The sequence below is a fragment of the Strongylocentrotus purpuratus genome, unplaced genomic scaffold (assembly GCF_000002235.5).
Source record: "Strongylocentrotus purpuratus isolate Spur 01 unplaced genomic scaffold, Spur_5.0 spur5_scaffold_14, whole genome shotgun sequence".
NCBI classification, from domain to species: Eukaryota; Metazoa; Echinodermata; class Echinoidea; order Camarodonta; family Strongylocentrotidae; genus Strongylocentrotus; species Strongylocentrotus purpuratus.
In genome coordinates, this window is record NW_022145599.1 from 22,881,822 (window position 1) to 22,897,600 (window position 15,779).

General features: G+C 40.3%; 1 protein-coding gene across 1 annotated transcript; it reads right to left on the reverse strand.

Moving 5' to 3' along the window:
* Positions 1 to 2,990: 2,990 nt before the first annotated feature.
* LOC578725 (N-acetyllactosaminide beta-1,6-N-acetylglucosaminyl-transferase-like) lies at positions 2,991 to 14,529 on the reverse strand. The gene is made up of 2 exons (XM_030984495.1): positions 14,235 to 14,529; positions 2,991 to 4,621 (listed from the first exon to the last, which is right to left on the reverse strand). The coding sequence occupies exon 2, from the start codon at positions 4,524 to 4,526 to the stop codon at positions 3,009 to 3,011; it is 1,518 nt and encodes a 505-aa protein (XP_030840355.1). The 5' UTR covers positions 4,527 to 4,621; positions 14,235 to 14,529; the 3' UTR covers positions 2,991 to 3,008.
* Positions 14,530 to 15,779: the final 1,250 nt, after the last annotated feature.

A 15,779-nucleotide genomic window follows, 5' to 3' on the forward strand; every position in this document is an offset into this window, starting at 1 on the left:
ATTTCATCTCCTTCATGTTTTATTCAGTATAAAATGTAGATTGCATGTCATTATTGTCATGGGCCTTATCTTATATTTTAAATTGCATTTTGACATGCTAGGTGATATTTTTTTAAACATTCTGTACAATAATACTTACTTGATTCCTTTTTTATTTTTGGTTAAACATACACGCTCTATATTGGAAGTTTTGTATGGTGTACATGTATATTAAAATCATTTGAACAGTGTGTGTCATGAAGTATGAGCATTCAGTTTAGATATGTACCCTTGATACAACATACAATTTTGTTGAAAACTTGACATTGGAAATAATTACGCATTACACAGAATGCTGAACAAATATTCAGTTTTTCCTTTCCAACATTTAGCCTGACTACTTAAGATATAGTCAAGGGTAACATATTTATTGTTGTCCCATAATGTCCTATATATGTGAGTCACAAGTATTTGTAACAGGTGAAGGATAAGCCCCAGTCCCATATAAAGCCGGACCAGCACGGACGAGCACGGACCACTCCGGACCATCCCGGACCATGGTCTGGGGTGATCCGGGATGGTCCGGGATGTTTTGTTAAAAAAAGTGTGATGCTTTTAAGCTACAGTCCCATATACGTTCCGGACCGTCCCGGACCATCCCGGACCCCATCCGGGGTGATCCGGGATTCGGTCCGTGTTGACACCGTGATGGCACCGGGGTGGTCCTGGATGGTCCTGGATGGTCCTGGATGGTCCTGGGCGGTCAATAACTCACTCCCGGACTGCCACGGATCAACACGGACCGCCCCGGCGCCACTACGGATGACCCCGGACCAGCACGGTGGCTACACGGATCACCCCGGATCAAACTATTGTCCCGGACCGTCCCGGACCACCCCGGCAGTTTTTGGCCGTCAAAAACATCCGGGGTCGACTCCCGGACCGCCCAGGACCATCCAGGACCATCCAGGACCATCCAGGACCATCCAGGACCACCCCGGTGCCAACACGGTGTCAACACGGACCGAATCCCGGATCACCCCGGATGGGGTCCGGGATGGTCCGGGACGGTCCGGGACGTATATGGGACTGTAGCTATATCATCTATATCTGGGCATCCACGAACATGTATGCATTACATTTTTGTTAACATTACAAAATAAAAATGGCCTATTGACACATGTTTGCCCAGGGATTCACCTGTTAACACGATATCAATATTCAGAATATTCATGCATAAATTAGGCATTACATGTCCGACCTGGTAAACACCTAAAGTATGCAGTTCACATTCTATTAAAATACAAATCTCTATTGAGATCCAAGAACCCATTTTAAGTTTTGCTAAACCTCAGAGTTTAGACTTCATTTTTTATTCCCAAAAAAATTGAAAAAAATATTTCAAATTTACTTAGTTTTTATAGACATCCTTTTCTTATCGGCTTGACATCCAGGGCATCATTTAAAGGGCAATCCGACCCTTGCATGAAAACAGGAAGATTTTTTTTTTTTTAGTGGAAAAAGTTTGAAATAATTCTGACCAATAATAAGAAAATTATGAATGCTTGAAATATGAAATCACCTTGTCTATGCGAATCTCAAATTGGCAGTTTGGTCAGAGGATTGTGTTGTGTTTACTAGTTTTATGCACACTTATTGAACAAAAGATTCTCTTAAAAAAGTAAAAGCTTACAAGAATCTTGTATCAAGTTTTCATTATGAATAGCAGGTTATCAAATGCACTGTAGATGGTTACTAGGCATCCATAAGATAAACATGTAAAAAGGTCTATTTAGAAATGGCTGAATATTATTTATTTTTTTGTTATGAACATGCTGATTTTCTTAATACTCTTAGTGATGTCAGATTTCAAGTAAAAATATTGTTTATTTAAATTTGAATGATTCTAATAGAATCAGGAAAGATATCTTAATGTCTGTACTTTGATGAGATGTGAAAGACTGTTGTTACATGGGACAGAGACTTCTTGAAGTCGTATGCTAGTACAGACAAATACTTATAAAATATATCAGAGTACTTTACATATTTATTGTCTACAAAACTGCTTTAAGTTTATTACTGAAATAAAATATGAATACATTATAACATTTTTGTACTTTGTCGTGGATCCTATTTAGCACTAATTATAATAGTTGAGTGTTAAAGGTATAGACCAGTTTTGGAAACGCCCCCCTCTGAAAAAAATGAAAAGGAAGCTCTTATTACCAATCATGTGAAAGAATATGTTTTGACTAATACGTGATGATTCAAATTTGGCCAGAAAACCGCGCCGGGAAACTGCCTACTGATTGATATATTTGGTAAATTATTATATCTAATCCAGACTGGATAGATATTACGTAGTCCGATATACATCTTTTTGTGTACAGTGCTTGTAACGTTACTAAGACTGGGCCTAATTTCTTATAATTTTGATGATTCCAGAACCTTGCAGTACACACCAATACTTATATGCTAGATGATCAACCTTTTCTGATCGATTCCACAACGTTTCTTTCACAATGCAATCGCATGACCAGAACTGGTCTATACCTTTAATAAATCCAGATACTTCTACTACCACTACTACTACTACTACCATTACTAACAATTATAATGATGGTAATAATTGTTTGTAATTAAGTGCATTAACAGTAAACTGGTACATTTAAGTGTACATCTTTAACAAGAAATGAATGTTGACATAAATAATACCAAAAAGCAATATTTCAGAAGTTGTAACTGTCTTAAATATTTCTTAATAAAATTATAACAATCATGATTATAACTGTTGATCTATTTCAAACTTAACTGAAAAAGTACTAATCAGTGTTTTATTACAAAGGGTCCCACACATAAGTGATATAGAGAACTTGCTAAGCTTAAAGACATACGTGCAGTGCTAGGGCTTGAACTTTGCATCTCCAGTTATACATATTTTACACTTTTAAAATCCGAATTATACCTCAATAGCATTGTGCAACTGTTTTCAAATACAGATTTTTTTTTTAAATCAAGGCGATAGATCATTACAGTCCAAACATGTCGGTAGCAGGGAAGCCCGGAAGGTAATCCTTGATGGCTGCTGGAAATGTGCTCCTGTAATCCAGCAATTGTTCCATGCACTGCATAGCGATTGGATCAAACGACATGTAGAACTTGTTGGCAAAGAGGTGAGGAGCGATGGCCAGATGCTGTAAGTATCCAGCTCCGAAGATGCAGATGTTCCTGACGTATCTGCCGACACACTCTGGCGTCTTGAAAGTGTTCTGCCAGTGGATAAACCTAACGGTGCTGTTCCAAGTTGAATTTGTGTAGCCTCCGGGAACCCCCGGAATCCTGTGGAGGGTCACCCAGTAGTGCTCGTCAGGACTGAAAGTATCTTCACTGTAGTTCAGCAAGTCAATGGCTGTCTGGTTGTGAATGACAAAGTGGGCAAATTGCCGGTTGGCAGCATAGTAGGCATTGCCGAAGAAGAACTTGAAGTCCTGTGGAGGAGGCGGCTTGTTGACATCCTTCATCTTTATCATCATATTGTTGCGGAATTCATGGTGCACACGTGTCCGATGATCAAACCAGTCTGGTGCTATGACACCAGGAATGTCATTATGTCCTTGGAAAGCCTTCAACTGGTGGATGATCTCCAGATTGGTTTTAAGCGGGAAGTCCTGGGCGCAGAGGTTCAAGACGTAGTTCCAGGGTTCTGGCCGCAATAGGAGATCTGACATGCAGTTGACATCTGCTTGAAGACGACTAGAATGTGCATAGTTCACTCTGACAGGCTTGGAGGCTATGAAAACATTTGGCAAGCATTCGGCCAGCGATCGAACAGCAACCTGAAATAATGCAGGTGATTTGGCGTCTGGATGGATGCAGTATACATTCTGTGGTTGGTACACTGCACGGAGCAATCGCTCAAGTTGTGACAACTCCGAGTGCGTGACTATGATGTACCCGATTGGAAACTCTGCCTCCTCCTTTGACCTCGGCAATGTCGGATACTTTCGCAGACTCCGATATCGCTCACAGTCACTGGTCCAGTTCTTGACGTCATAGTCACTGGGTATCTGTCCACGATTTTCATTCAAGACCTTGGTGGCCATATTAATGGACTGACGTTCTCCTCGTAAAATTGCTGCGCAGTTAATGGAAGAATAGTGCTTATGATAGGGAGAAACAAAGGATGAATCCCATTTCCCCTCAACAAAGAGCTTCTTTGCTGCAACCGATGGGTCCGAAATGTTTGGTCCATTCCAACTCCCTGGTTTCTCTAAACCCACCACGTCAGTTCTCACGGAAGCAAACATAGCAGTTTTGTCTGGATTGCGTAAAACAGATATGTTATTGTCAGCTGAACTTGTGTCTGCTGGATCTGGTTCTGAGTTGGCAGCTGTGTCGTGTATCCCTGCGTGTATCCATCTCTGATACACTTGGTACTGGATGATAAAGAGCAAAACAATTGTAAGGCCTATCCAGAAAATAGATGTCCATGGTGACCCCAAGGATAATCGACTGCTGATGCGCCTCACCTTACTCGCAAGAAACATTTTTTTGGATGGGTAAATCCGTTCACACACAGTTGAATTTACCTTGCTTTCTCCACCACTTGCCGTCTGTTCTTCTTTACTGAAGTTTGCAGCCTCTATGAAAATAGATCAGAATAAAACTTTTCAATTTTTTAATCAAAATTGGCGTCTTTCTAAATTTATTAAATTGCCGCAAAATACTCTTTCAACAAACCGGGGTCACAATCACCCTGCATTTTAACTAAAAATGTATGCAAATAAGGACCGAATAAAATTTTTTCAATTTCCAGCACAGAATGCTGAAAATGCTGGACCCGTCAGGCAAGGGTGTCGATTTGTATCCGTGGTTGGGGGATGATAGGTGCCAAAATATTTTCGGCAATGGATCAAAGCAATCAAGAGGTAGAAGCGTGTGGCAAGTTGCACCCCCCCCCAAGCGCGTAGCCAGGATTTCATTTTAGGGGGCGGTAGTGAGCACGCGAAGCGCGGTGCCTAGGGGGTTGCGTGCAGGGAGGGGGAGTCCCCCCCCCCCCCCCGCGAAGCGCGGAAGCTCTGATGTTTCATTAGATGATTAAAGAAAGAAGACGATCCTATGTACCATTCTCGACTCTTAATCCTTGTTTGAATCAAGTTCCCCTTCCTCCGCGCGTAGCGCGGATGCTCTGACGTTTCATCAGATTATTAAAGAAAGAAGACGATTCGATGTACCATTGTCGACTCTTAACCCTTAATGTTTGAATCAAATTCCCCCTTCCCCGCGCGTAGCGCGGAAGCTCTGATGTTTCATTAGATGATTAAAGAAAGAAGACGATTCGATGTACCATTCTCAACTCTTAATCGTTGCTTGAATCAAAGTTCCCCTTCCTCCGCGCATAGCGCGGAAGCTCTGACGTTACATCAGATTATTATAGAAAGAAGACGATTCGATGTACCATTATCGACTCTTAATCCTTAATGTTTGAATCAAGTTCCCCTTCCCCTTCTGACGTTTCATTAGATTATTAAAGAAAGAAGACGATCCTATGTACCATTCTCGTTTCTTAATCCTTGTCTGAATTCATTTTCGCCCATTCCTGCGCGAAGCGCGGAAGTTTTCACATTAGAGAAAGAAGACGATTTGTTGTATCGTGTCCTTCATGAATTCTGTTTCTCTCCTACCGCGCACTGCATTTCTATGATGCTGTTGATTGAACAAATTGAATAAATTCATCAATTACTGATGAAACCGTAATAACTATGAGCGAGAATACAATCTATTCTTGTCTCATATACGGTTGTCTTATTTACTTCGTATAAAAAGAGATAGCAAAATGTGCATATTGATGGTCATCTTGCGAGTAATAACCATTAACTACTCTCATCGGGCTCTCATCCTTAATTTTTCTCTTCATTTTTTTTAAAAATTTTTTTATGGTGAATTATTGGGGGGATGATTGTACAGGCCATCCCCCCCCCCCCCACCTGAAATATTGGGGGGATATATCCCCCCCCCCCCCATCCCCCCGGGATCGACACCCATGCCGTCAGGGTTTGTCTTAATTGCTTGGGGTTTATCCAATTCTGATGGAATTTGCTCCAGAACACTTTTCCAATGAACTAGGGTCACTTGTACCTTGCCCTGGTTAAGATAACGTGGAATACATCGAAATGGGCCAATTTTTTCAAGCCAAAAATTGCTGAACTAACTCTTTTAAGTTACATGTATTTCCAATTTTCATGAGACTTGCCCCAAAACATATTTGGGCAATCTATAGTCACATTTACCCTGTCCTCACTAAAATACATACAAAATAGGCCCGATTTGATTTAAATTTTAAAAAAAAATTTCGGCCTAAATGCTTAACTGTAAATATTGAAATAGGCGTTTTCCAATTTTCATGGAATTTGCCCTAAAGAAAAAGTGTTAATTGACAGTTTGCATAATTGTAAATGATTAATTTCTTGCTAAGACCCTCGGGTATCAAAATCTGCCTGTTTGCCATAAAGCACAGGGGATGATAGCTGACCGCTGTGCCGTTACCATGGTAACAAATCAAGTATGTTACGAGATACTATAATTGATAACCCTTTCTATTGTCTCGATTAAATCGAGTAGGTAGTTGGAAATTCTTGTACACAGATGTTAATTAGTTACATTAGTATTCATGTTTTCACAAAATTCCTTAAATATATATATATATATATATATATATTGTTTAAATGAAGTATAATTAGAATTCTATCTAATAATGTTACTCGCTAGTCAAAGAGGTAAGCATATCCCAGGTGTTCAGGAATTGAAATCACACACTAAGAATTTCAAAGTAATTTCAAATTTAAATTAGGTACTGACTACTGAGCCCTTATAAAAGGCCGGAGTCTCGCCTGGTATCATCCTTCCAAATGAAAAGGTCATGAAGGAAGGAGAAGGAAAACAACATTTATTTTTCCGAAAAAATAATTTTTCTGGGTGACAGAACAGCATTTATTTCTAATCACTTGTCCTTGGTTTTCCCCTTGCAAATGGTAATTCAGTGTTGACTTCCACGCTCATATTACTCATTCAAACATATTTGGTAATACGCGTGTTGATCTCTCTTGGGAATTAATGAAATGTAGATCACTTTCTCAATAGGTTTTCATTATTTCACACTTGTAGAGAAGATAAAGTCGCCTCAAGTAAAAAAAAAAAAAAAAACCCGATACGTTTCATCGATGTAATCTCTGAATTTGCGTGATTGGAGCAATGGGAAATGGTGTCTTGCTCTGGATTTTGGGGCATATCTGATAATGGAAACTGTTTCTCCAATCTTGACGCATAAAATGCCAAATTTGCCAAAATTTGCTTAACATTTCATTTTCATTGACGTTTAAAATATTTGAGCGAAGCCATTGGCTGGGAAAAATTGGAAATCTTTTTGCATCCTACGAAATAAATCTGCTGCACATTATTGTCGATGTCATTTTGAAATCGAAAGCTTTTACGTAAAAAATAAAATGTGTTTTTACATAAAGTGAAATGAACAGGTATATATCTGCAAATGTACATTGCCATCCCATTAAATAATTTACATAAGTGGATATAATATTCAGATTTACGTTGTCATTGTTGTGTTTGTCGTAACAAACATGCTGCAAAGAAACAATAAATTTACATTACTCATGATTCGATTAAAATGAAAACCATCCTCTAGGACAACTACCCTAGGGGGTAGTTGTCCGGGGGTAGTTGTCCTAAGGGTAGTTGTCCGGGGGTAGTTATCCCGGGGGTAGTTGTCCTAGAGGGTGTTTGCCCTATAGGGGGTTGTTGTCCTAGAGGTGGTTGTCCTAGGGGGTGGTTGTCCTAGGGGGTAGTTGACTGGGGGTGGTTATCCGGGGTGGATGTCCAGGGGGTAGGTGTCCGGATACGCGTGTAGAACATAGATATATACGTCTATCCGCCTATGCCAGCACACCAGGAAAAGATGAATACCAGGCAAGACACAGGCCTTTTATGAGGACTCGGTACCTAATTTGAATTTCAAATTACTTTTAAATTCTTTTTGTGATTACACTGCGTGAATACCTAGGATATGCTAACCTTTGAAGACTTGTACTAGTTTTAAAGGAAATACAAAGTTTTGGGAAATTGGAAAATTTGGTATCAAATTTTCAAATTTCCCAAAACTTTGTATTACCTTTAAAACTAGTACAAGCAGCGCTCAAAATACACGGGGGCGGTGGGCGATTCGCCCCCGTGAGCTACAAAATCGCCCCCGTCAGGTTGCTCACGGGGGCGATTGCAAAATTAAAAATCGCCCCGATTGAATTATAAAATAAAGATAATCTTTTCTGTTATAACTTCAACACAATATTGAGTTTCAATTTTCAAACCTTAAACCAATGAAATGGAACTAAGATTAGCGTGCAAGGTTTCTCGTTTTATGAGTAGACTAGGCCTATTATTACCGATTCAGCTCGCAGTGCAGTGCCGCCGTCAGCAGTGGTTATAGGCCTACTGCGCCGTTAGTAGCGGTGCGTGTGCACGCTGCCGTGCCATGTCTGCTGGAGCTGGAGGCGATCGGGCAAGGGCAGAAACATGGTCATGGCCTGGAGAAGTCTTTTGTTGTCAGCAAATAATGAACCTCGACCAGTAAATCAATATTAGGGACTTTTAGATTTGCACGATGAGAACGTGGACTGCAACGTGTGACCTCCTTTTAAGGCACTGCCAGGACGTCACATGTGATTGCCAGTGCCTTAAAAGGGCGTAATACGTCCACGTCCACGCAAATCTAAAAGTCCCTTTTGAGGAGAAGAGGAAGACCAAAATGTCGTGGAATGATATGGTAACATGGGCAGATCTACGGCGGGGGGGGGGGGGGGGGGGGTAGGGGGTTTAACCCCCTCCTCCCACCCCCCCCCCCGGCCCCCTTGGGCTGCCAAGTGAAAATGTGATATTAAAGCGGGGGGGGAGGGGATTCTGGAGAGGAGGACTACTAATCTATTTTATTTTTTCAGGGGGCGGGGGGAAGTGAAGCGCCGTTTTAGCATGACTTTCTTTTTAACTCTTACTTTCACCTATCTCAGATAACCCTAAGTTTTTGGTTGCTGCTTTATATGTAGTTGATAATGCATGATTAAAATAAAGAGAGAGAGAGAGAGAGAACCACCATCATTTTGCAATGGTTCAGGGTTCGTGTAATGTACATTTGATACCATTTCTTAGCGTCTCAACCCTAAAAAAATAGCAAAACTATTTTTGAGGAAAAGCATTATACTGAATTAAATAAAGAATAATAGCTTTATATTGGATCATACTAATACTGATACGGGCTAAAGACAATGTGGTATTTGTATAGAGGTATTTCAAAATGACATTCTGATAATCAACAATTTGTTCTGGTATCATATATATACGCATAATACAACTGATCTTTATGATTTCTTAACGTGACATAGCTTCTTCTCCCTCTGCAAACAAAACAGAAAACAAGGTTATTTAATAAAAGGATCATGCGACAAATAATCATTGTGATTCAAATTGCAAGGATTTTTTTTAATAAGCAATGCTTTTCACCAGAATCTTCTTTGTAAGAACAACTTTTACAAATCTCAGCCATGCAATTCTGCCATTGTGCTGTAAGATCACTTAGAGATTAGGAGAAGTGTATTATGTGATGGGTATTTTAAATTGAATGAAACGTCTCAACTCAGTTATGGGGCTTTCACATATACACTCCGGGGCCCGTACGGCGAGTAAAAACAGACATTTTGGGAATTTTCGGCCGGTGTCCGGCCGGTTGCCGTAAAGTTCCTACGGGCGCCGGGACGGTTTTTTAAGCCGTACGGGCGCCGTGGTGCTGAGTTGGCTGCTCCCAATTCTCCCGGCGTTTTTATCTGACCGTTAGGCCGTAGAAAGCCCGTACAGGGCCCGTAGGGCACTTTAAGGGTCCCTTGTGGGCTCCGGACGGTGCCCGGACGGGCCCCTCACGATTTTGGGGGTCAATTTCCCATGAAAATCTTTACGGGCGCCTTGCGGTGCTCAAGGGTTCCGTAGGTGTACCCTACGGCGTCCTCACGGGCCCCTCAAGAGCCCCGGGTGATATGCACAACAACAGGCGTCTGCCGTCCGGGGGATATTTAAAATTAATATTGCCCGTGCGGGTCCCTCACGGCGGCATACCAGAGGACACTTACAGAGTGAGTCAGAAAAAAGTCTCACTTTTTAAAAGTTGTATTGTTTGAAGTATGAAAATGCTTAAGGTCATCATGATAGAGACCATCGGTATTATCAACACTTGTGAGCTGGCTGCACCACAAACCCGTTTTTGTTCTTTTGATTTGTTTTTTGTTTTTATATATTATGTAACAAACGTATTATGTAAAGGGAACCTTAATTACAAGCATAATGCTTCAAAGGTTTCCTCCTCATTACTGCGGATTATGTTAGCATCATTTGTATTTAATGACTTGCCATTATTTTTTTGTTTATTACTGTTGTATCGAATATTATGTACATGTTTTTGTTACCTTTTATATGCCTCACTTTGTAAATTCCTTTCATATGCAGTTAATGTGGAAATAAAACCTTTAAAAAAAAAAGGATGAATATTTAATCATGAGTTTCATGACATGTCTTAATAACTCTATCACGATATATCATGAAACCCATGATTAAATATTCATACTTCAAACAATACAACTTTTAAAAAGTGGGACATTTTTTCTGACTCACTCTGTACTTCAGTGCACCGCACGGCACCCGGCCGGGCTCCGACAGGGCACCTTCCGGGAGCCATCGGTTCACCTGATCATCGGACGGAACCCGTAAGGTAACCGGCAGGCACTCGGCCGGCACCCTGCCGGCACCCTTACGGGCGCCGTGCATTTCACTTGACCAATTTTCCCCGGGCACCTCCCGGGCGCCGCAGAATATGTGACCACACATGCCGTAGAAATGACAATCGGACGGTTCCCGTACGGTCTCTAAATCCACGGCAAGCCGCCGGGTAGCGAATTTTTTTTCCGTACTCGAGAGGGCAAATACCCCATGTGCGCATGCGCGTGGACTTGTGATTTCTCTGCTACTTCCCATACGAAATGTACATGTATTCGCATCTACTGTGCACGATTCGCGTTCTACGAGTAAAACGATGGCATAGTAGTCTTCAAACACAGACTCTGATTTGCCAGTTTGACAAAACAATTACGCATATATCGTGCGTAGCAATAGTACTAGTATTCAAGTCTGAGTAGTTGTATGATTCAGACATTTTAGTGCTTACAGAAATGCATCCCAAATTGAATAGCATGGTATAGTAGTCTGCAAGCACAGACGCTAATCGGACAGTTTGACAACATAGTGTCTTGAGTAGTGCTTTATATTCAAATATGTGTAGTTTTATGATTCAGACCCTACTGGTGCGTGTATTGGAAAGGCATCTCAACTTGCAGAGTGGCATAGTAGTCTGCAAGCACAGACGCTAATCTGACAGTTTGACAAAATAGTGTCAAACTGACTACTAAGAGAGAGAGATATGGAGAGAGAGAGAGAGAGAGAGAGAAAGAGTGTGAGAGAGCAGTGGCACAATACATAGGCCTACCATGGGGTCTGGAATCATTAAACTACACAAACTTGCATAAAATCACTACTCATCAATACACAATATATTATTATGTCCTTGCAGACTACTATACTACACTCTACACATTGAGATGCATTTCTAACGCACGCACCAGTAGGGTCTGAATCATACATCTACGCAGACTTGAATAAAGTACTTCTCAGCACACTACTAGTATGTTGTCAAACTGTCAGATTAGCGTCTGTGCTTGCAGACTACTATACCATTCTATACAAGTTGCAATGTATTTCCATATGCACTACTGGGTCTGAATCATACAACTACACAGACTTGAATAAGCACATCGCGACACATACGCATATTGATTTGTCAAACTGGCAAATCAGAGTCTGTGTTTGAAGACTACTATGCCATCGTTTACTCGTAGAACGCGAATCGTGCACAGTACATGCGAATACATGTACATTTCGTATGGGAAGTAGCAGAGAAATCATAAGTCCACGCGCATGCGCACATGGGATTTTTGCTCTCTCGAGTACGGAAAAAAAATTCGCCGCCGGGTAGGGAAAATCGTACGGGGCCCGGTTTATATGTGACCTAGGCATAAGCATGGCTGAGATTTGTAAAAGTTGTTTTTACAAAGAAGATTCGGGTGAATAGCAGTGCTTATTCAAACAAATATTCGCATCAATTTGAATCACAATCATTATTTGTCGCTTAATCCCTTTTAATGACCATGTTTTCTTTTTCGTTTGCAAGGGGAGAAGAAGATATGTCACGTTAAAGACATCATAAAGATCAGTGTTGTATGCGTATATATTATATACACAGGCCAGTTCTGATAATCAACATTTCGTCCTTGTTTTCACGAAGTGACGGTAGTTAGTAAAATCGTCACGCAAAGTGAATGCAATTTTTTTTCACTACCGTCACTTCGTGAAAACAGCGACGATTTGTTCTGGTATCATAATGTATATACGCATAGTACAACTGATCTTTATGATTTCTTAACGTGACATAGCTTCTTCTCCCTCTGCAAACAAAACAGAAAACAAGGTTATTTAATAAAAGGACCATGCGACAAATAATCATTGTGATTCAAATTGATGCAAGGATAAAAACGACTTTTACAAATCTCAGCCACTGTGCTGTAAGATCACTTTGAGATTAGGAGAAGTGTATTATGTAATGGGTATTTCAAATTGAATGGAACGTCTCAACTCAGTAAGCATGGCTGAGATTTGTAAAAGTTATTTTTACAAAGAAGATTCGGGTGAATAGCAGTGCTTATTCAAACAAATATTCGCATCGATTTGAATCACAATCATTATTTGTCGCTTAATCCCTTTTAATGAACATGTTTTCTTTTTCGTTTGCAAGGGGAGAAGAAGATATGTCACGTTAAAGACATCATAAAGATCAGTGTTGTATGCGTATATATTATATACACAGGCCAGTAACAGCTATTTATGTAGCTTGTAAATTTGTAAGAGGGAAAATGCTGATTGAAATGATAATGATGAAATAGCAAATAATTGAGGAGTATCATAGGTACCAATTCAATGGACATTTTTATAAAAAAGAGCCCCCGTCAGTAATAAAAGAGCCCCCGTGAGAAGGCTCACGGGGGCTCTTTTTTCGGGGGAAGAGCCCCCGTGGACAAAAAATTAATTTGAGCCCTGAGTACAAGTCTTCAAATGTTAGCATATCCTAGTTATTCACGCAGTGATTCTTTACAATTTTGATATATTTGGATGCCCCTGTGGATTTATTATAAGCACTAGAAAATTTAGCCCCTAAAACACTTCTGCTTTCGAGAAAAATTGAATATAAAAATTTACCGGTGCTCCCGGTAAATTTTGATAAATTTCAAATAGCGCCTACGGCCGTACAATGGTAGCTGCGACCATGAACATCTCAGCATATGTAGTTGTGATATATAATTTCCAAACGGGAATAGCTAATCGGCCTATTTTAGTCAAGAAACATTGATTTATAGCTTCATTAATATCTTGACCTTGAGAGGGAGTTATACAACATAAAGAGTTTATTATTTACAATTTCATAACTTTAGACTCGATTTCAACCCGACAACGATCACTGAATATTATAGGATCGCATATGCTTCCAATATGTTAATTTGAACCAAATTCATGACCCCATACTCAAACTTGTATTACCTTTAAGTGATATAATTTATTTTCATATAACTTTTCAATGTACTAACACTATTTTCCTACCTTATCGTGACCTTAAATGGCTCAGATTAGATTGCAATTCAACTGAAAGCTCAATTTACATATGTGTTTTTATGTTGTTCAATTACAAATATGTTTCATTTCTCAAAAAAAGGAGGTAACATCCGTCAACGACTTTATGGCAAATAACATCATTTTATATTGTTTATATTCTGTTTTTTAAATATTTTGTATTGATTAGTTACATTTCATTTTGGGTTCACAGATATCAACTTCTTTAACATTCCATTTCCATGGCACCGGCCATTTTTTATATTCGACTGTCACTTCCAATGGCTCAAATTTTGATTGTCATCAAACGAGCAGCTAGTTTAGCTGGTGTACTATAGTAAAGCTGACGATGTATTTTTTTACTTTAAAAAATCCCTATTAACTAAGTGTAAACTCAGTCGCTACTGTTTAATCAATACTTTAGTTGCTCTTACCCTTTGAGATGACAAACGTTTACTGAACACATATGTTAGCCTCTGGTTTTTCGTCTCGGCGATTTCGCTACCTTTGGGTTAAAACACAGCTTTCAACTTAGCACTATTTGTCCTGTATATAGGTCCTCAATACATGTCCGTTCAACCAATGTGCGGTCGAAACAAAATTTTGGCCTACTATAGAATTAGCTGACAATAACAATAACGATCGAACATCACATCCCCGGCGAACAAGAAAGTGTATTGACTAGGTTATCGACTGGAGCACTCGTGTAAGTATGAGATAACAATAAGCGAGTTCGTAAAATGTGTGCGTGCGTTCGTCCTTCAATGTTTATGCCTAGGTCACATTTGCCGCGGCGGCCGTGCGGTCTAAAATATCTACGATCAATAGCAATATAGGACCGCCGCAGCATTCCCACGGTCACATGCGGTAGCGGTCATATATTATGTTAGGGTAGCCGCGCGGCGTATTTTGAATTTGTTGAGACAAAAAATCTGCGACTGCCGTACGGCCTTTGAAGTGATGACGCACGGTCGCCTTAGGGCGTCCCTGCGGCGGCCGTAGCTTGTTGAAAAATTGTTGAGACAAAAAATCTGCGACTGCCGTACGGCCTTTGAAGTGATGACGCACGGTCACCTTAGGGCGTCCCTGCGGCGGCTGTAGCTTGTTGACAAATACTAAGGCAGACGCGACGTTCTGCACATTATTTCCTCCTCATTATTCGGAGCAACCTTTTACATTCTTTCTTTACTGAGCCGCGTAGCGGCGACGCGATTTTGTGTGTGTGCTATTTTGGACAGGTGCGGATCCACGGGCCGATTCTACCGCCCCCCCCCCCCCCCTAGCCTCCCAAACCGGTAAAAAAAAGTAAGATAGTAACGTAAATTTTACCTTAAAAAATTAAATAAAAAACGCCCCCCTCCCCTGACCTGCCAGTGACACAAATGCGGCATCAAAATATTTGTGCTTCTTCTGACCATAATTAAATGCCTAAAACCCCTGAACCCCCCCCCCCCGAAACCAATTTACGCTCGCTACCTTCTACCTGATCGTAAATACTTAAGCCCCCCACTTTGATAAACGTTCCACGGGGCTTGTGTATATAATATATACGCATACAACGCTGATCTTTATGATGTCTTTAACGTGACATATCTTCTTCTCCCCTTGCAAACGAGAAAGAAAACAAGGTCATTAAAAGGGATTAAGCGACAAAATTGTGATTCAAATTGATGCGAATATTTGTTTGAATAAGCACTGCTATTCACTCGAATCTTCTTTGTAAAAGCAACTTTTACAAATCTCAGCCACTTACTGAGTTGAGACGTTCCATTCAATGTAAAATACTCATTAAAGAATACACTTCTCCTAATCTGAAAGTGATCTTACAACACAGTGGCAGATTTGCATGGCTGAGATTTGTAAAAGTCGTTTTTTACAAAGAAGATTCTGGTGAAAAGCATTGCTTATTAAAAAAAAACCCTTGCATCAATTTGAATCACAATGATTATTTGTCGCATGATCCTTTTATTAAATAACCT

Excerpts from the sequence above, each read along its gene's own strand:
- LOC578725 (XM_030984495.1), bottom strand. The coding sequence starts at position 4,526 with ATGTTTCTTGCGAGTAAGGTGAGGCGCATCAGCAGTCGATTATCCTTG.